The sequence below is a fragment of the Daucus carota genome, chromosome 8 (genome assembly GCF_001625215.2).
Source record: "Daucus carota subsp. sativus chromosome 8, DH1 v3.0, whole genome shotgun sequence".
In the NCBI taxonomy this organism is placed as follows: Eukaryota; Viridiplantae; Streptophyta; class Magnoliopsida; order Apiales; family Apiaceae; genus Daucus; species Daucus carota.
The window spans coordinates 2,625,937-2,647,760 of record NC_030388.2 but is presented as its reverse complement, the minus strand read 5'-3'; the positions used below and the strand labels follow the sequence as shown (position 1 = coordinate 2,647,760).

The following is a 21,824-nucleotide window of genomic DNA, read 5'->3' as shown; positions in this document are numbered from 1 at the left end:
GGTATTCGACCCACGAACCTTCTTGATTTATAATATGTTATAATTTATTTTTTATTATCTATTAAACCAAAACATTTACGTTAATATGATGGGTCAGTATTTGATTTTACGCGTCTTTTTTAACTTAATATGTTCCATACTATATTATTAATTATCAATAACGAAATATTAAAAGATTGATTGGTTGATTTATATCTGATTTTATAGATCTTTATAGATCTTCTTAAATTATAACATGAAAAAAAAAACGTATTTTAACATTCTCAGTAAAATATATATGTTCGACCTAATTTTTAGTTAGTCATTTGACAAAATTAACTATTAAGAATTTATCATCTTTTAAATAAAAATTTTATTTAATCATATTATTCTATCATAATTTTATTTTTACAGTAAAATTAGTTTAAGTTAAAATATATACGATGAAATAACAAATATTATAACCGCCCGTGCATTGCACGGGTTATAAGCTAGTATATATATATATATATATAATGGAGCGTAAATATTGAGTTTGAAATATGTTTTACTAATGTTTGAAACGTGTAAAAATCTAATAACATAAAAGGAGTTCTTCACTTTGGAATTGCGGGGAATGCAAATCCTGAGCTTGAGATCGGCGATGTAACCATTCCTCAGTATTGGGCTCATACAGGCCTCATGGGTTTGGCAGGTACCAATTTATAGTCCTTGTTTTTTTAGACATCATTTCGTGAAATTTTAATTCGATTAATAATAATGAGGTTATAATTTTAACAAAAAATATATTAAAATCTTATATTCACTTTTATTACTTACTCAATTTTGTGATTCCCAACTATACTTATATATTTTTACACACAAAATTATAAACTGCACTAATATGAATATGAGTAAAGTTTCTTGTAGAACATATTTTTATTGTAATATTGGGGCCGTTTTGCTTAACTTAAAAGAATTAACCTATTGCTTTAAATAAAGAAGAGAATAATAAGTGATAAGTGAACTTAACTTATAAGTTATCAAAAGTGTTTGGATAACTTCACATATAAATCAATTGAGTGTTTGGTAATTGAAATTTATAAATTAGAAAAAAAATTCAAATTATAAAAGATACAAGAAACATTATTAATAAATAAAATTTATTACATATTAAAAATTAAAAAACTTCATAAAAATGCAAATTACGAAAAAAAACTCAAAAAAATCTAGCATTTCTAACTTCCAACTTCTGGCTTAAAAAGGCTGAAAAGCCACTCCCAGCTTCTGCATCCAAACACATGTAAATAAGCTTAGCTCAACTTATATATAAAAAAAAGTGGGAAGTTGGGTGTTCCAAACACCCACATTGTAAACCAACATCTTAAACATTCATTATATTTAATCTAACGGTCCTTATTATTTTCCTTTTATCATTTTTTTTTGCCAAACTTTTATCATTTTTTAAATTATGTTTAGTGAGTGAATGTAGATATACAGTATAAATACGGACCACCAATTATAATCATGGACATCGATTATGGTTTTAAGTTTTATGTACCTTTCCGTACTATGCAATAGTTCTATACATCTGTGTAATTGTTTGTCCACTTCGTTCATCGTCGATTATCGTTTTTCTTCTCTATCTTGAAGCTAACAACCTCCATCGTACTGCACCTTCATTGGATCTGGCTAATTTTTGTTCTTAAATATAGTTGAAGAGGGTGATGACAATTATAATAAATTGTTCTGCACCCCATTGCATATTGTACACATGCATACAATGAAAATGCATTACGATGATGACAATTGTAATTGTCATCATCGTCTTGCAGAACGATCCATTGTAGTTGCAGAACAATTCATTGTAATTGTCATCATCTTCTTTAACTATGTTTAAGAACAAAAATAATCAGATCCAATGGAGGTGCAGCACGATGGAGATTGTGACAACAACCCCAAGATTGAGAAGAAAAATGATAATCGATGATGAACGAAGTGGGCAGACAATTACATATATATGCGGAACTATTACATAGTACGGAGAGACATAAAACACAAAACTATAATTGGTGCTCATGATTATAGCATAGTTGATGGTCCGTATTTTATACAGTATATTTAGCATACACCCCCTAAACATAATTTGAAATGTAATAAAAGAGAATAATAATGACTGTCAGATTGAAAATAATGAATGGTTAAAATGTTGATCTACCATCCTACAATGAAATGTGGTCTACAAGGAACTTCACTCATGTAAATATTTGGAGATAGTTAAACTTCTTTACAATTTATACTTTTGATCTCCAAAATTATTTATTTATTTATTTATCAAGAATATTCACATGTCAGGATCGAAAATATATTTCTATTATATAATACTTAAGTAAAGAAATTAGTTATTTATTCTCTTCAAAAAAATAAAATAGTTATTTTATTGTTGTTTTACTATGTACTTATATTCTTTCTAAAACTTACTTTCAAATAATCATTATTAAGAGAAGCCTTACATTAAATTTTGTGCTTGTTTAGAAACATCCCTATCACGAAAATAAGCCCTTATTTTTAAAAAAAAAAATGTATATTTTTATAAGATTTTTGAATATAAATGTTGAAGAAATGTCTCATATTCGTTATTTGCCAAAAAAAAATAAAGACTTATTTGAGGAAAAAAATTAATTTTTAATGTACTTCTCTAAATATAAGGGTTTATCTCTATGCAAGATTTTCAGTGGGCTCATTGCTCAACATTTTCTTTTAACCATGGACTTAACTCGATGAAAGAATTTAAATTGTGGAAGATACAATACCGGGCCTATCTACGATAGCTCATAATGCATCGAATTATTTTATTTTTATCATATTCATTTATGGTAATTCCATAATGACGAACCTCAATTTACTGTGGCAGCGTTATGGACAAGGCCCTAATGATGAACTACCTTTAGAAGTTAACGAAGATTACACGAGAACAGTCGGATACCTAAAATTCTCAGACTTTACAAACAGCACGGCGGACGGAAAATTCACGGACAATTATTTGAACAATGTATGGTATCAACCGGAAGAGATTTTCTCAAAAAATGGACAGCCAGAAGAAAGACAACATGCTTATTGGGTTTCTGTTGATCCTTACTATTTCTCCCTTGCCAAAAATCTCGAGGTAATAACCCTAATCATATCTTACAACCCCGTGTCAGAATTTTGAAAAACCAGGGCTAAGACAATTTATATTTGATTTTTTAATATTAGCCTTCTTTAAAAATAAAATAGGTTGTCATAAAAAAATTGAACTAAAAATGAAAATTAAAATATTTTATGTTGAAATTTTAGATCTAGTCGGGATTGTTCATGGATAGGTAAGGTTAGACGTATTTAAGTCGATCTATCTGTCTAACCCAATTAAATCGATTTAAAAATTTTGAATCCAATCTTGAAAAAATAGATTTTATTTGACCAACCTAGGAATATCACCTTTCAAATTTGAGTCTAGATTAATGTTAGTGCCACCTAGATTCCCCTCATATCTAAGTAAAATACTCCATTCAAATTTCACTCGTAAAATATTGAATCAATCAAAATACTTAATATATTTCACGAAAAATTTACGGGATATTCAAAAATCGTGTTGAATAAACAGGCGATGAAGTTGAACGGATGCGTGAATGCAACCACATGTTTACCACGACCACCAAAAGTTACAAGAGTCCAAAGAGGTGCAAGTGCCAATGTTTTTGTAGACAATGCTGCATACAGGGAATTTCTGTATACAAAATTCAATACAACAGCAGTTGATATGGAAAGTGCAGCCGTGGCTCTCATATGTCTTCAGCAAAACACTCCTTTCATTACATTCAGAGCTCTTTCCGATTTAGCTGGTGGGGGTTCTGCTATTTCTAATGAAGCTGATCTCTTTTCTCCCTTGGCTGCTCAAAATTCAGTTGATGTTTTAGTTCAGTTTATTACCTTGGTTAATTGATTTCTTCAATTACACTATGGGAGAATATATATGTAAAATCATGAACGAACAAACGTTGTTTAATTAATAATTTGTGTTCGTATTTGTAATGAATGATGTTGTTATATGAATAAATAATGTTTTGTCCATTTGTCATATTTAGGTCAAAATGTTATTTGTACTATTCAGTTTCATTTTACACATAATTTAAGATGTATAGAAAATATATAATTGATTATTATTTTCGTGAACTTCTTATATCGAAATATAAACTATAAATATTTTTCATAAATTATAAATTTGGAATATATATATACACACATAACTTTTACATAATTTAAAAGGATCAAACTCAATATTGAAGTGACTTAAAAGTATCAAGTAGGTCACTCTGGTCCATGGGATTTCCAACAACTCATTATAATAATCATTAGTAATTGTTAATAGGAGAATCTTGTAATAAAAAATTCGGAGGTTGTTGGAATAATTGAAATATGAAAACAGGGGTTTTGGGTTTTTATTTGTTTGCCACTGGACTTGAGAGGTGTCTCAAGTTGTTAGATGTGTCGAATCCTTTTTCAATATGTTTGGGTACCATATTTTTAAAGCGGTCAAATTTAAAAGAAGAAAGTTTTAATTTTGTAATTAGCATTTCGCACCCATCAACTTTTATCGTTTTTCGATTCGGTCGCATATAAAAATATGTTGGCAGAATGCATCCCTCAACATAAAAAATTTAATCATTTTACAATTGTTAGGTCCAATTAGACGTAGATAGGGGGCTTGAATACGTCTTATACCTATTCTTTGTTTTAAATCGATTGCGAAAGAGCTCAATTCAGTTCGTATATCAATCGCAAAACAACTCCAGCAAGTTCGGAGAATATTAATGTATTATAAATAATCCTCGGGTGCTATAAATTCCAACACAACGGTCGGCTACAGAGACTACAAATCACACTTAACACAAACACTCGTAATCACAGATATTTTATCTTTGCTCTCGTATGTGTATAGTGTGTGCACTTTACAAAGTGTGTAGTTGTTTCCAAATGAAACACAAAGGCTCTATTTATGGACTTCAACATCTAACCATGGTTAGCTAATTGATCCAGATTCCGTTACTTAACTACAGGTGGTTAAACATTTATGTGATCCTGGTTCTGTTATATATTAATCAAGGGTGGTTAATATATAAGTGATCCAGGTTTTGTTATTTGTTTAACTAAGAGTGGTAAAAACAAATAAACTGGCGCCAGTTAACTGAGTATAACTCTAAGTGGTGCCAGCAACCTTTCCATGTATGCACTATGCACTGTGTACTTGCCTTAGAGTATTCCTTGCAGTTCCTTAAGTGGCGAAATACATGGGCCCGTAGAGCTGAGTGGCGCCCCTCATTAGCACATTGTATGAAAGTGTGGGTTTGCCTTAGAAATATCCCACTGATGGTTAAGTGGCGCCTCACAGGAAATGCATGTAAGTGGCGCCTTTAACACTTAGTATTTATTCAGCTTCTCTTGTTAGTGGCGCCCGTTGCTTTCATGCCATCACAGATGACTCTCCTTCGACTAGGAGAGACTTTAAGTGGCGCGAGAGAAGGTTACTCTAGTGCAGTGATCAATTAACCAAAATCTTCATGCAAGTGCAGTGGCACCAGTAGTATATATGTATATGCATATATATTATCATTTGGTTAATACTTGAGTCAGATATACTCAAGTGGCGCCAAGTAATAATATACACATATATAAAATAATTTAAATTTAAATATTTGGCATCGCTTTTCAATTTGACTTTAATCGGAAGCGCTTGACTTCACTTTGGCTCGGGAACAGCTCAATAGACTTGATCAATAATTCATTGATAGAATGCGCTGAACAACTTCGTATGTACTAACGTCCTGTGCACTGGTTTGATTCACGAACGACTAATACTGAAGTGATGTTTCGCATTCTTTACTTGATGAAATACTTGACCAGTCAATCTGGTTTTGATGTTACTTCGGTAAAACTGATTACGAATAATCAAGATAGATATACTGGAATCTTCTGGTTCTTGAAACCTGATCGTCAGGCAATTTCGATAGTAGAAACTTGGGGTTGAACATTGGTCGGGTTAGCCGGGTTAGTGGCAAAAATTCAACCCAATCTAATATAATCGGTTTAAAAAAATTCAAACTCGTTAACCCTGAAAAATATTTTTTATTCATAGGTCGGGTAGGGTAGGGTTAGGTCGGGTTTATCAGGTTTCATCCTGTCAAAATTAAAACCCAGCAATACAAAATATAAACTTCGAACGTAAAGAAATAATATAATATATATAATATTATATATTTGGATCACTCTATTTATTATTAAAGACAATAGCCAAGAAATAATTAATATATAAATAATATTGAACATAAATTCAAGATAGACGGTACTTCCCCGTCACTTTAAACTTATCCAATTTTAAGTTTTAATGGTGAAATTGACTAAAGTTTAACCGAACTTTATATATATATATGAGTTAATTGCAATTGGCACCCCTTTGGTTTCGGCTTATTGCACATTGCACCTAATAGTTTTGAAAAATACACTTTGCATCCCCAGACTTTTAACCCGTAGACACTTTGCACCCTTTCCGTTAAATTATGCCGTTACCGTTAACTTTTGCAGGGGCATTTTGGGAAATTTAATTATATTTAATTAAAATCAGACCTTTATTTAAATTTTTTGACCATCTAAACGATATTTTTTGGAAAAATTTAAAAAACGAAAGTTGTAGAGAATAAAAGGATCTTCTTAGAACTATAAGATTCAAAATTTTCGTAATTCTTTTTATAATTATTTTTAAAAAATTCAAAAATTAGCAATCTTGTAAAAATGAACAATCATTTTTAAATAATTATTTAAATTTTGAACCTTATTGTTCTAAAAAGATCTTTTTATTCTCTATAACTTTCGTTCTTTGAGTTTTTCCGAAAAATGTCGTTTAGATGGTCAGAAAATTTAAATAAAAGTCTGATATTAATTAAATATAATTAAATTTACCAAAATAGCCCTACAAAAGTTAACGGTAACGGCAGAAATTAACGGAAAGGGTGCAAAGTGTCTACGGGTTAAAAGTCTGGGTCTGCAAAGTGTATTTTCCAAAACTATTAGGTGCAATGTGCAATAAACCGAAATCAAAGGGGTGCCAATTGCAATTAACTCTCTCTCTCTATATATATATATATATATATATATATATATATATATATATTGAGAAAATATTAAAAAATTATATTATAATATAGTATATTTAATTTATATTAAAATAGATTTTTTAGTTTTTAAGATAATAGAAAATTTGTTCATGATTCTTGGTTAAAAAGATCAATTTGACTATTAAAATTTAGAAATAAACAATTAAAAAAGGAAAGTGAAAATATTTCATAAACGAAAAATCACACAATTTTATTTAAAGTCGACCTTATGAAAATGTAAACAATAACCAGATCCTCCGTTCCTTTTTATTAGTCGTTTTGATTTCGTACACGTAATCTAAGACGTCCAAAAACATACTTTTATGTAATATTTTACAAATTTTTTTTCTGAATAAAATGTTAATATTTATATTTTTATTCATAAAAAGTAAATTTGAAAAATAATGTATAGGGATATATTTTTTTTATCTGAAAATACGTGCAAGAAATCAAAACGACGTAAGAAACGTATCGGAAGGGTATATGGTACAAAAAATTCCACGTAAACACGCTACAATCTAAAAGTAGTGTGGTCAACCACGCCCAAGGTCGGTGATATACGTACAATTATAAAGACAAATTCACAAAAAAGTTGCAACAACTTGTCATTTCCTAGCAAGACAACAAGTGACTTCTAAAACTAATAAATTATTGAGATTTTAGCGGGTCTAGCGGTCTAACTTATTGGAAAATATAGCAAGTATTCAAAAGAAAAAGAAGTTTATTAATAAACTAATTGTTGTCAAAGATTAATTAGTCGTTAATTATATGCAGTGAACCGTCCAAGAAGCGACATAGTGTATACAGTCAAAGCCGGCTATGGACGGCCTATCGGCTATCATTGCTTTATTTAAATTATACTTTGTTGTAAATAGCTATATGGCTATATCTATTTATTTTCTGTGTATATAATATTAATTTGTAAAACTACATATTTTAACAAGGAACTATTTCTATCACATTAGTGTGGTAGTCCAATTTCGAGTTTTGAATTATACATATCTTGGGTGAGCATTCGGTCGGTCCGGTCCAAAACCGGACCGAACCGAATAAACCGAGGACCGAAGTTTTAATTTTTTTCGGACCGAACCGGACCGAAGTTTTATAATGGACCGGACCGGACCGAACCAAAATAATTCGGTTCGGTCCGGTCCGGACCGAAAGAACCGAAATTATTTTTAAAATAAAAAATTATATTATAAATAAAACTAAAATTCATCTTTTATTTTAAAATTTTCATATTAATTAATCACCCCCAATTCATTAAACATAGATATAATTAAATTTACAAATTAGATATTATAATTATAACATATAAGATATATAATATAAATATTAATTAAAATCATATATATTTCGGTCTATTCGGTCCGGACCGAAATATTTTTTTACGGACCGGACCGGACCGGACTTTATTTCGGTCTATTCGGTCCGGACCGAATGGACCGAATTTTCAGAAAATTAGGACCGAACCGAACCGAATTTACACGGTTCGGTTCGGTTTTTCGGTTCCGGTTCGGTTTTGCTCACCCCTACATATCTACAACGGGTTAAATCCGAACTTAACTACCAAGAACATCTCCAGCTGTGTAGTTTCTTTAAATATATAATAAATACTTCAAATTCTAAAAATAGGAATCATAAAAACAACTCCAACAATAATCTCTATTTGTGTTCTTTATCATTATTATAGTATTAAATTAAATTAAAATTCTTTTAACAAAAAGATAATAAGAATAAAGAGCATATTAGTTATATGATGTCTTAAGTTAAATTTTTGAGTAATATAAGCAAAAATTCACTCTAACAGAGTCCCTATTCATTCCCTAAACTTTAAGATCCAAATTTCATTCCTCATAATCCCTAACTCATTCCTCATTTGTTTTTTAATAATTAAATAATCAAATTTCACTTTTTGGACACTCTTTTTAACTTTATTCTTATTATCTTGTTTGTGGAGTGTCTTCGGAGAGAGTATTGATCTGCATTGTCACCTATTCTTATCAACTATATAGCTTGTAAAAAATTTTTTACAAATTGTTGAATAATATAATATATTATTAGAAGTTTTCTCATATTATATCATAATATTATATCCTAATCTTGACATATTATTATTATTCGTTTCAAGATTTTACTAGATCGAGTTCCTCCATGTTCACTTGTACTATTATTTTCTCTTGTTGTCACCTGTGTGGACAGAAATATGGGCAAACTAATAGAATAAAAATTCATAAATATATAAGGAGAATAATGTTATATTCACTTTAATGAAATGAAATGAATTTTGTACTGCAACATGATGTTGATTAAAGAAAATATTTATAAATTTCATCCCTACACTAATTTCATTACTACTATTTTAACTAAAATTTTAACACGTATGTTTTAAGAGAAATGTTCATTTCGCATCTGTATCCGACATCTCTATCATGTTTTTTTACGATCTTTATGACAACAAATTTAAACTTATTCATATTTAGTCAATATTATCTCATGTTTTCTTTTTCCTCCACAATTTTTATGTGGGTGTTTGTTTAACACTTATAAGTCCAGCTTTCGGATTATAAGTTAAGAGCACTTATTCGTACCGTTTGTGTAATAAGTCCAGACGCATTTATAAAAAGCTAGGAATGCTAGTTTTTGTTTCGAGACTTCTACTTATTTCCCAAACACTTTAATCACTTATAAGTCTTATGCTTCTAAATTCTACTCCACTTATTTATTTTAAACAAGAAGCACTTATTTTAAACTCATCCAAACAAACGACTCCTATATAATTTTTCATTTCATTCTCCACTCATTCCATTTTATTCAAATAAATACATGTCTTAAGAATTTCAATCAATATTTGACAAATAATAATATCATTGACAAATAATACTATCATTCAATAAAAGGAAATTCTCATTCGTCATGATGTTACAGTTTATATATATTTATATAATATTCAAACATTCTTTTCGGTTTTGAAGAAAATTTAAAAACGAACATAAACTCCACATTTGTCATTTATAGTGTAGTGCCGTACCATTCCCGCCATCAAAGTGAACAGTTAAATTTTAGTTACCTTGAGCTCTGTCCAAAACCCACAACAAAAAAAACCAAACACCTTCATTCAACTTCTTGTTCCACCACCATGTCCTCTTCTGCCACCACCTCAGATGAAATTCTGCGCCACACCACCGCCTTCGTATCCGAAATTCTGCTGCAACGAGATTTTCGACGTCGAATATACTCAATTTTCGGGCAGAAAACCTCGAATTTAGACCAAAACATTGTCAAACAAATGAGCATTGCTTCGGAGACATTAGAAGCTGCAATATCAAGTAGTGATGCATCTGTCAAGTCTTCGTCGCTTAGGGTAGCTGAAAGAATTGTTGATTCTTACCCGAAAAACGTGTTTTCTTGGTTTCTTTCGTGTGTTGTTTATTCTCTGTTGAACCGGCCTATTGAAGGTGCTTTGAGTTTGTTGGAAGTGTTTTATGATGACCCTTCTCTTGCTAGATCAGAAATATCACCTGAATTATTCGAGGGGTTGTTTTTACGACATTTTGTTCGAGTTCTTGAATGGTATAATGAGCAAAAGTCAAGAATTCTGTCTTCTTTGTGCAAGGACTCTGGTTATGACAGTGATGATCATTCAATTTGTGTGGAGTCTGTTGGCGTTTCCTGCACGACTTTGTTGTCGAAGATGAATGGCAATCAGGCCTCGGAGTTGAAGGAATTGGAGAGGAATTATGAGGATGTTCTTGATGAGAATTGTAGGGTGTTTGTTTGGTATTTTAAGGAGGTTTTGAAGAATGAAGATGAATATGTAGTGATTGATCCGCCCTCTTTGGTTCTGGAATTGACAGATAGAGAGGGCGGAATTGAGGGTAGTGATCATGACCCGGTGGAGATTGATACTGATGGACCTGGATTGAAGAATGGACGGTATAATGTAATGATTATTTTCCAGATTTATTATTTAATGTCTGTTTTACTTTTCTGTGTTCAGTTCCTTCTTCCGATAGCTAGCTTTGCAGCCTTAATTTCCCCAGTAGGATTAAATTGGAATAGTGCATTTTGCTCGTAGAGCAGAATTTGGGGAGGGTAATATGTAAACAGATCATTGCTTTACTCCTAGAGGCAGAGAAGTTGTTTCCATGAAGATCCCAGCTTAGACAATTCCCCTAGAAGATCGATATGTTTTATTCTTATAAGTTAATATCATCAGTAATTTAATCATCTTCGTTTCCAGTATAGATAAGTCGTGAAGTTCTCATCAACATCACCTTTCGTCTTAATTTGGAACATCAACTAGTAATATCTTAAGGCATATTTTAAAGCTTAGTTTTGATATCCTAGTAGAACTGAGAAACAACATCATGTAAATGTGTCATAAAGAACTACAGAGAGGAAGATAATGCGAAGTAAAAACTATAGAGGCCATTGGTTCGGTTGCCTTGTCTCCCTGACCTTCTAAACTACGTGGGGTAGAATTTGTGTAGTCAATAGCGGTCCATTGGCCTTGTCTCCCTGACCTTCTAAGCTATGTGGGGTAGAATATGTGTAGTCAGTGGCGGAACCACAAATTGAAATGACCAGAGCTGAAATCTAAAATTATTATTATTTAATTGTTTATATGAAATCAGTCGGGGCTTATATGGAGAAATCTGCTAAAGTTCAAGGAAAAAACTATGACTGAGAATAAAAGATCCATTGATTTTTCTAACTCAGCCCAGGCTTCAGCCTGCATTAGCCTTCCCCTAGTCCCGCCCATGTGTGTAGTAAGTGGAAGCTTGGTTTCAGTGGAAGAAAGAAATTTGCCATTAGGCCTTTCTACAACGGTTGATGGGATTTCTTGATACACATGGTCCCTCAACCCAGAAGCCGCGTTTTTAAATATCTGCAGGCAAACTATATTTCTATATTCTTTTCTTTAATACCAAATATAGCAATTTTTGCCACTATTTCAGTTAAATTAGGTCTGATTGAGGTTCATTATTGAGACTAATCGAAGATTTAGAAAGATTACATGTCAATGTTTGTATTTGATTAATACTGAAGCTGTATTGACTTCATTGAACAAATAAGGGACAAAGTCTGAATTGGCCCTCCTTCGAAAATGGAATCTCATGTGACATTTAAAAATTTTCAAGAAATATTAAGCATGTGGAGGATACAACAGACATAGAACAGTTTTTCTAAATGAACATCTTGCATATTTAAACCTTTTCTGTTGGTGATGTTATAGTTGAATTATATAAACCTCTGGGCTCTAGCTAACATGTGAAATATGCTCATGTATGCATGTGCATTTTGAGTGTCAAGATTTCAGCTCTTTGTTTATAATGAGATGCAATGATATTTAGTCAACTAGGATTTAGCTTCTTCGGTTGAGATCCAGTATGGAGATTCAAGATATTGCATTATGATTCACATGTCATTTTAGCTTCTGTGGTTGAGATCTAGTATGGAGATTCAAGATTTCGCACTGTGATTGACATGTTATTTCTCTACTACTTCCTTTCCTGCAGCCAATATGGACCGACGAAGAAAAACATGTATCAAGAAATCTCTCCAAGTTTCCATCCTTTTTCCCTGAAAGGGTCTCTTTGAAAGTCCTGACTAACCGGGGATCGTTAAAGAGATCCATGGCATCGTTTAACAAAGACTGTGAATCTGAACCAGTTGCTGATTATAGTTATTCTTCTTCAGATTGTGAAGGGAAGAAAGAGGTACTGATATTGACAGGAATTGTTATTCTTGGACCTTGGTTGACTGATTTACAAAGCTATTCATATTAGTTATAATATGTCTTCCAGGAAATGGACCAAAGCAGTTCTTCACTGGATTCCAGACAAAGCCAGTCTCAGATTATAGGGTTGGCCAGTTCGACAGATTCAAGCTGGTATGTACCATTGATACTCTTACGCATAGTTGAAATGTTTTAGTTTCCATTTTTTTATTTTTTTTTATTTTATTGTCACCAGTTCTCCAGATCCTGAAATGACAGATACTGATAATCCGCCTGGTGGAGGAAAGCATAAGGCCCCTAGGGATTTTGTCTGTCCGATAACAAGTTATATATTTGATGATCCAGTGACTCTTGAGACAGGACAGACTTATGAGCGTAAAGCAATCCAAGAATGGATTGATAGGGGGAATTTAACTTGCCCCATTACAAGGCAAAAGCTAAATGGAACTCAACTGCCTAATACAAATTACGTGCTCAAACGTCTGATTGCAAGATGGAGAGAACAGAATTCCAGTCCAACTCCTGTTAAATCTGATAATCAACATCAGGAAAGTGAACCAAGTTTTAGCAATGGTGCGCCTCTAGCGTCTCCTGACAGTGTCATAAGCCAGGCTACTTTTGATGGCGCAGTTGGTGAGCTACGTCATGCAATAGAAACCTTATCTATGTCAGAAATATTGAAGGAGTCTGAAATGGCAGTACTGTGGATTGAGAAGTTCTGGAAGGAAGCCAACATGCAAGCAGATATTCAAACCATGCTCTCAGAACCATCAATTATCAATGGTTTTGTGGATATCCTTTTTAATTCTGTTGATGCTCAAGTCTTGAGAGCCTCAGTTTTTCTTCTTTCTGAACTTGGATCAAGAGACGATAGCGTGATCCAGACACTATGTGGAGTAGATCCTGATGTTGAATGTGTGGTAGCACTCTTTAGAAAGGGGTTGCTAGAGGCTGTTGTATTGGTTTATCTCTTAAGAAGTTCTGCTACAAGCTTCATTGATGTGGGAATACTAGATTCTTTATTAAATGTTTTAGGAAAGAAAGAGGATGATTTTGTCAAAATGTGTATAAGGCCACAATCAGCTTCTGTTCTTTTGCTTAAACAGATTCTTGGAAGTGCCGATGAAATAAGCATATCAGGAGCTCTGAGCAGTTTTATTTCAGATGAAGTGATTGAAAATATTCTATACAGCTTAAAAGCCGAGTGGCACGGAGAAAGGTGTGCTGCTGTCAGTATCTTGCTGAGATGTATACAGGAAGATGGCAACCGTAGGAACCTTATTGCTCAGAAGGCCGAACTGGCTCCACTTATAGAAAGCTTCTTGGAGGCAAATGAAAAAGAAAGGTTTCAGATAGTTCAATTTCTTTCGGAGTTAGTTAAGCTGCACAGGTACTCTTATTCTGTTTCTTTCTCTTGTTTTTAACTAAGCATGTACAATTGTGGCTATTTTACAGTTGCATAAAGCATGAACAAAAAATCTAATTTTAATTTTGGGATTCTTCAGAAGAATAGATAATGAAAATATACTCCATGTCATAAAGGATGAAGGTACTTTTAGTACAATGCACACCTTACTCATATATCTGCAAACAGCACGCCAGGATCAACGTCCTGTTGTAGCCGGTCTTCTTCTGCAACTCGACATTCTGGTTTGAACCTCTCTCTGTCTTGCATTTTTTTCAAAATTAAAAAATGTGAGTAAGTTAACCTCCAGTTCTGTACTCTTAGATGAAGCCAAGGAAGGCAAGTATATACCGAGAAGAAGCAGTAGATACTATCATCTCGTGTCTTAGAAATTCAGATTTCCCTGATGCGCAAATAGCTGCTGCTGAGACAATTTTGGTCCTTCAAGGGAGGTTCTCTTATTCTGGAAAGTCCCTAGCCCGAGATTTACTTCTCAGACGCGCAGGTCTTCACAAAAATTACAAGTCTCAGATGCTAAAGGACCAGGATATGATGACTTCTCAGAATAGTGGAGAAATGATGGTGAGCTCGCATTATTTTGTTTTATGGTATCGGTTCAGAATTTACCAGTTAGAAGTTCTCTTTTAGTATTTCATCTATTCAATCAATAGGAAGAGGAGAATGCTGCTGAGGAATGGGAGAAAAAAGTGGCATTTGCCCTGGTGAGCCATGAGTTTGGTCTACTGTTCGAGGCTTTGGCAGAAGGCTTAAAGAGTACAAATGCAAAGTTACATTCAGCATGCTTTGTATCAGCTACCTGGCTCGTCGATATGCTTGCTAGACTTCCAGATACTGGAATCCGAGGAGCAGCCAGAGCCTGCTTGCTCGAGCAGTTCGTCTCAATCTTTAAGTCTGCGAAGGACATAGAAGACAGAGCTGTTTCCATGCTCGCTTTAAGCAGCTTTATCCATGAACCTGGTGAGTATTTATTTATCTAAATTATGAGTAGTTGTGTGTAGACTCATTAATGTATATAAACTATCCAAAAGCAGAATACATGTACTTCATATTAGTTTGTCACTGACTAAATCCATTTTAATATGGAAAATGGAGTTTCAGAGGGGCTGCAAGATTTAACATTATACATGAAAGATATCCTGAAAGGCCTGAGGGAACTTAAGAAATTCTCTGTAGTGGCTTTCGAGATGCTAAAAAGTCTAGCAGATGGAGATGACTCTAGTAATGTTAGTTTCTCGTACTCTCTTGCAAATTTCTTGAAAATTGAAAGACATTATTCTAATCTTAGACTAATTTGGTTCCTTCAGGAAATGTGGAATCATAAAGAACTAGTTCAAGAAGATTGCAGTGCAAATGGTGAAGTTCTCTCAGTAGTATGCTTCAAAGACAAAATCTTTTCTGGCCATTCGGATGGCACAATCAAGGTAACTAGGCAGCACATGTTTAAACTATACGACTGATATATCATGTATCCTTGTCTTTTTTTCCTGTTCTGATGAAATCTTTTATTCCCATTCGCTGCTTAAGGCGTGGACTGGTAAAGGAAGCATTCTGCATTTAATTCAAGAGACTCGAGAGCATACCAAGGCAGTTACTAGCTTGACAGTTTCAGAATCAGGGGATAAACTATATAGCGGCTCTCTTGATAAGACCGTGAGGGTAGGCTATATTCTTTCTCAAGGCCTACATTCTCAATGTATCAGTTTCATTGCTGAGAGTTTGTTTTCTTGTGAAGGCCTGGAATGTTGACAGTGAAGGGATGCAATGTGAACATGTCTCTGAAATGAAGGACCATGTTAATAATCTAGCAATTGCAAACAACATCTCATGTTACATTCCTAATGGGGCTGGAATCAAAGTAATGCACAGTGATACATTTCTATTAAGCAACTAAGTTGGTTTGTATCTGTCCCCTTAACTAACAAGACTTAGCTTATATTTCTATTAGGTACACTCACTGAATGGAACATCAAAATTGCTGAATCCGAAAAAATATGTAAAGTGCTTGGTACTTGTACAAGGGAAGTTGTTTTGCGGATGCCACGATAACAGCATTCAGGTAGCACAGATAACAACAGCCTGCTTGTTGGAACTGTTTATTGTTTTATTCATTGTTCTTAGACTGAATTAATTGATATTTGCAGGAAATCGATTTGGAAACAGGGGCACTCTGTACCATCCAAAGTGGCTCAAGACATTTTATTACCAAGGCAAATCCTATATATGCACTGCAAGTTCATGATGGGCTAATATATTCAGCTAGTTCTCCCTTGGATGGAGCAGCAGTGAAGGTACCATTACATACATTTTCGACTAATGGCCAGTAATTAATTCATGCCTATCCAATGGCAAAGATGAGGAACATACTATTTCTTTTTCTTTTTAGTGTTGCATAACTATGATCATAACAAAATCATAGTGGTTGATTATACTAAATATTGTTCAATTCATGTGCTTCAAGATATGGAGTGCTTCGACTTATGATATCATTGGATCAGTCCCATCAACACTGGAAGTTCGGTCCATGGAGGTAACCTCAGATTTAATTTATTTGGGATGTAAAGGAGGGATAGTGGAAGTTTGGTGCAGAAAGAAACTTGACAAAAAAGAAACGCTGCAAACCGGCACAAATGGAAAGGTTCTGTGCATGGCCTTAGATAGCGATGAAGAGGTTCTAGTAATTGGCACTTCCAATGGCAGGATCCAGGTAACAGATATAAATTTTTCGTGTCAAAAATGCAAGTCAAAACAAAAATTTCAATATCAAACAGTTCTATATGACTGAGAATCATGCAGTACCATTAAATTCATACAAATTAGTAACTACTAACAAGTGTAAGAAGTATGTCAATCTCTTAACTAATCTTCTGGATATCAGGCATGGGGATTAGGCTGATTTCGACGCCATATATTCATGGAAGATGTGAAGACATGCAATCAGAAAAGTTCAATTCGACATTCTTTCTGGAGAAATAAGCTTCTCCACATGACAGCTAATGCTCCAAGGAAATGTATATAGTATGTGCAGTAGAATATGAAAGAAAGATAAGCTTCATTCTTTATGTGTTTCGACTTAATATTTGCTTATTAGCAAGAGCTGTACAGAAACTTCACTAATATGTGCAGAATATATATTCTTTGATTAGTAGTGCTGCACTTTCTTGATTCGTATTTAACCTGGAGATTTGTATTAACAATATTGTTAATATTTTTGTCCTCAGATGTCTGAGTGAAGAACAAAATAGCTAGCTAAAGTACGATTAATTTATCAAAAACTTCATAAAGATATGTTAAAGTCTCGTAGAAACATCTTTATAAATGTATGAATCGACCAATGTATAACGATGTAATAGGAGAATCATAGCAGAAAAGATGGTGCAAGGGCATCTCATCGACGTCAAGTGGTTGATGAATAATCATAATGCAGATGAATCTGATTCCGGAGATGACCATTAGTTAGCATACTGCTACTTTATACTTTGTAATATAACAAACTTCATTTTATTGTGACATACATGGGAAAAGTTATGGAGATCACTATTTTATCGGAGATCTGGAGACTATATATGTTGTTCTTGCAGATCATTACAAACATACTGTTCTATAAACTATTATGTTTTGCCTGAAGAAAATATATGATCTCCACTCTACTATAAAATAGTAGTCTCCATATAACTCAACCCGTATTTAAGTACAATCATCCGATGTAAGTTAAGGAGCAAGTCACCTATACCGAATATGATGTAATGGGAACAAAAATTAAATAACATGATGGGAATTTTTTGCCCTTTAACCACAGGGTTACAGGAAAAACCAGATTCTCCTAGAATAGTAACTTGACCATTTCAACTTGCTACAGGCAATGCCTGCAGATCCAGAGCAGTTTGGACAATGACAAGACTGTCGAAGAGCATTACACTTGTCATAGCTGATTATAAGTTTTAACCCGAGTACATGCTCTAGTCTGTAGTCACCGATGATTAAGCCTGGCGACGCTACTTCATGCCTTGTTTTAAACACACTTGGACTCGTTCCATCCATTCGGGACATTACTAGATTTTTATATTATTTTTAAGTTTTAACGTTCGAAGAAAAATATTCAGAAAAGCCAAGGTAATGGGAATGTCTGTTATGCCAGAAGAAGGTAGTCAATTTTGTAATGCCGGTTTTACATCAGATGAATACATGAAGAAAACATAGAAAATTCTACTTGGAATTGCCGAATACATATAATACAAAGTACTAAAGGCATCCCCATAATGTTCCTTAATTTACTTTAATAACTCACTAACTGCATAGAAATAGCTTTGTCAGATGTTTACTCCATATCTTAGGTCTTAAGTTCTGCAGAAAACTGCTAAAATTCGAGCTACTTATTTGTAATGGAAAAGATGAAGTTTTCATCAGAAATAGTCACCAGAAAACTAGGAGGACTTCGAACCATGCCTTTTATCATAGGTGATTTGTTTTGTTGGATACATGTATTTTCTCAGGAAAAATAAAATTGTATGGCCTAATATTGTGCTTCAGAAGCTGGAAATTTAGATGGTTTTTTGTTTCTTTGCAGCGAACGAGGCATTTGAAAAGGTGGCAAGTACAGGGCTTCATGCAAACATGATTCTGTACCTGGTTTTTGAGTATCACATGGATGTTGTTACAGGAACTACTATTTTGTTCTTGTGGAATGCCATTGCGAATTTCATGCCAATCTTGGGAGCCTTCTTGTCTGATTCCTACTTGGGCCGCTTTCGTGTCATTGCTTGGGGCACAGTTGTTACCTTAATTGTAAGCTCACTACCTTCTTGTCTCAAAAATAATATTCATAGTTTTTAATTTTTGCTAATTGATATTAGTCATAATTGATGTTCAGAATACTGATATTCATTTACTTAAATTTTCTCATACAGGGAACTATCATTCTGTGGTTCACAGCCATAATTCCAGAATTCACGCCTCCTGATTGTGATATTCGACAGCCAAGAGATTGTGTGAAGCCAGACTCAGGGCAGCTAGCACTTCTATTCATCTCACTGGCTGTTATGGCAATAGGGGCTGGTGGAATTAGGCCGTGTTCTCTAGCATTTGGTGCAGATCAGTTTGATAAGCCTGATAACCCGGAAAATGAGAGAATTCTGCAGAGGTTTTTTAACTTGTACTATGCCTCAGTTGGAATTTCTCTCATGATTTCAGTAACTGTTATAGTGTATATTCAAAACAAATTCGGGTGGATTGTGGGATTCGGAGTTCCAGTTGGATGCTTGTTACTGTCAACAGTACTATTCTTGATTGGCTCTCCTCTTTTTATCAAGATAAAGCCAAACAAGAGCATGCTTCAAGATTTTGTTCAAGTTATTTCACTATCTTGGAAAAACAAGCACCTCGCTTTGCCACCCGAACACTTGGATGGCTGGTATCATCATAACAAAGGGTCTAAATTTGTTTCACCAACAGAGCAGCTGAGGTATAGGTTTCCTGTTTATTTTTATACTCTGAGGATGATACTTATAATTTCTCGACTTCTGTAGGTTCCTAAACAAGGCTTGTATCCGTAGAATTGGAGAACCAGATGGTTTAACTATAGGGCCAAAGGACAGCATATGCACAGTTCAACAAGTAGAAGAATTTAAAGCTCTGATCAGAGTACTCCCAATTTGGTCCACAGGCATCATAATCGCGGTCACAGTTAACCAACACTCATTTCCAGTACTCCAAGCAGACACAATGGACAGAACTTTAGTAGGAGACTTCAAGATTCCATCAGGCTCCTACGGAGTATTCACACTTCTAACACTAACTATATGGGTTGCAGTATATGATCAACTGATAGTACCCCTTATAACAAAGATCACGAAAAGGCCAGGTGGTCTTACCCTCCAGCAACGTATGGGAACCGGGCTATTTCTCTCCATTGCTGCCACTGCAGTGGCAGCAATAACTGAGAATATCCGTCGACAACATGCCATCGATGAAGGACTAGTAGACACTCCTAAAGGGGTGGTGAACATGTCAGCAATGTGGCTGATTCCACAGTATGCTTTAATAGGACTAGCTGAAGGATTCAATGCAATTGGACAAATAGAATTCTACTACTCTCAGTTTCCGAAGACTATGGGAAGTATTGCAGTGGCTCTTTTCGCATTAGGAATGGCCTTTGGGAACTTGTTAGGCAGTTTGATTGTGGAAATTGTAGATAAAGTTTCCAAGCATGGTGGCAAAGAAAGTTGGGTTGGAAATAACTTGAACAAAGGCCATTATGATTATTATTATTGGGTCCTTTCAATACTGTGTGCAGCAAATTTCTTGTACTTCTTGGTGTGCAGTTGGGCTTATGGGCCTAATGTTGAGCAAAAGGTCTGGAATCATGATGAAGAGGAAAGCATGGAAATGGAGGGAGATTCAAAGCTATATGAATCCTCAATGATATCTATTGCATTATCCAAGCAATCTCCTCTTCATGTATACTGACATCTAAGTACCAGTAAACTTCTGTTTTGGTTGTAGTTATCACTCCTGGCTAGCTTTATGTGTAGCAAAGGTTATCATGCAACCCTAATGTTAGGTTCCTTTGTTGATGAAATGTTATTATTAACCTGATACAACTTGACAAATGATGGTTATAGTTGTTGTTAGCCTCCGTCAAAAACAAGCACAAGCAATTAAATAAAAGTTGTTCATGTGTGTATATGTGACGCCAAGGACCCACATCTCGTGGATCCAGGCCGCCACACTATATCTGACATACTTGTTTTAACTTACAAACTCCCGCCCCACAAGTTCAAGATCGATCGTCATTTTACAAATTTGTTTACATTACTAATATAATTCAAAGTACATAGTCATAAATCACAAAGATCGTCACTTTTACTCTTACTTCAGAAACTCTTCGGCTAACCCTCATTCTAGCTTGCCTGTCAAGTCCTATTTTTTCTCTTGTTGCCGTTCATTCTTATTGTTTACATGTTGTAAATAGATACAAGAATGAACAACTGAATGTCAGACAAGTCCACTAGATTATTTGAAATCAACACAATATATAATCACATAATAGAGTAACAATCACAACAGATTCACAGGAAGAGCTGCAATTAAAACATACAACAAGAGTTATGAAAAGAATTTCTAGTTTTCCATTATGGCATTTCCATTAGATATCTAGATCACCACCAGGTAGCGAATACTAGGGGTGATCATAAAACTGCCCAAACCACGTAAACCGCCCGCATCGCACCACAAATGCGGTTTTTATACATAACTGGGGAACGCGCTTCGCACGATTAAAAAAAAGATTATTTAGTAGTTTCAAAAAAAAAGATTATTTAGTATAATCTTTTTGAAGATTTATATGCTAATAATTTTCGGCTCTTTTTTTATTTTATTGTTGAAATTTATGAAACATCTTGATAATAAATATTTTATTCTTGTTTGGACTTGTATATGACACAAACTCAAATATAATTGGGGGGAATGAATATTTTATTGTAAAAAATAAGTTAAGAGCTTTGTAGTGGCTCTT

General features: G+C 33.9%; 3 protein-coding genes across 4 annotated transcripts; all 3 read left to right on the top strand.

The window, feature by feature from the left end:
- Window positions 1-564: 564 nt before the first annotated feature.
- On the top strand, window positions 565-3,953 carry LOC108197936 (bark storage protein B; the record flags this gene model as incomplete). The annotated part of the gene is made up of 4 exons (XM_064083005.1): window positions 565-673; window positions 1,674-1,825; window positions 2,873-3,124; window positions 3,602-3,953. Coding segments are annotated over 4 exons (852 nt in total), but the record flags the coding sequence as incomplete, so codon positions are not given.
- A 6,211-nt stretch (window positions 3,954-10,164) lies between these two features.
- LOC108197653 (putative E3 ubiquitin-protein ligase LIN-1) lies at window positions 10,165-17,456 on the top strand. 2 transcript variants are annotated; one of them, XM_017365329.2, is made up of 15 exons: window positions 10,165-11,088; window positions 12,668-12,868; window positions 12,956-13,041; window positions 13,124-14,278; window positions 14,394-14,538; window positions 14,618-14,875; window positions 14,965-15,271; window positions 15,413-15,537; window positions 15,619-15,735; window positions 15,839-15,970; window positions 16,047-16,169; window positions 16,260-16,370; window positions 16,456-16,602; window positions 16,773-17,018; window positions 17,190-17,456. In XM_017365329.2, exons 1-15 carry the CDS (start codon window positions 10,285-10,287, stop codon window positions 17,205-17,207), a joined length of 3,975 nt encoding a protein of 1,324 aa, XP_017220818.1. In that variant the 5' UTR covers window positions 10,165-10,284; the 3' UTR covers window positions 17,208-17,456. The 2 variants fall into 2 exon arrangements, with proteins under 2 accessions (XP_017220818.1, XP_017220817.1); XM_017365328.2 differs by having other exon boundaries at window positions 15,407-15,537.
- A 1,110-nt stretch (window positions 17,457-18,566) lies between these two features.
- LOC108197934 (protein NRT1/ PTR FAMILY 1.1-like) lies at window positions 18,567-21,002 on the top strand. The gene is made up of 4 exons (XM_017365671.2): window positions 18,567-18,769; window positions 18,879-19,096; window positions 19,219-19,772; window positions 19,837-21,002. Exons 1-4 carry the CDS (start codon window positions 18,694-18,696, stop codon window positions 20,774-20,776), a joined length of 1,788 nt encoding a protein of 595 aa, XP_017221160.1. The 5' UTR covers window positions 18,567-18,693; the 3' UTR covers window positions 20,777-21,002.
- Window positions 21,003-21,824: the final 822 nt, after the last annotated feature.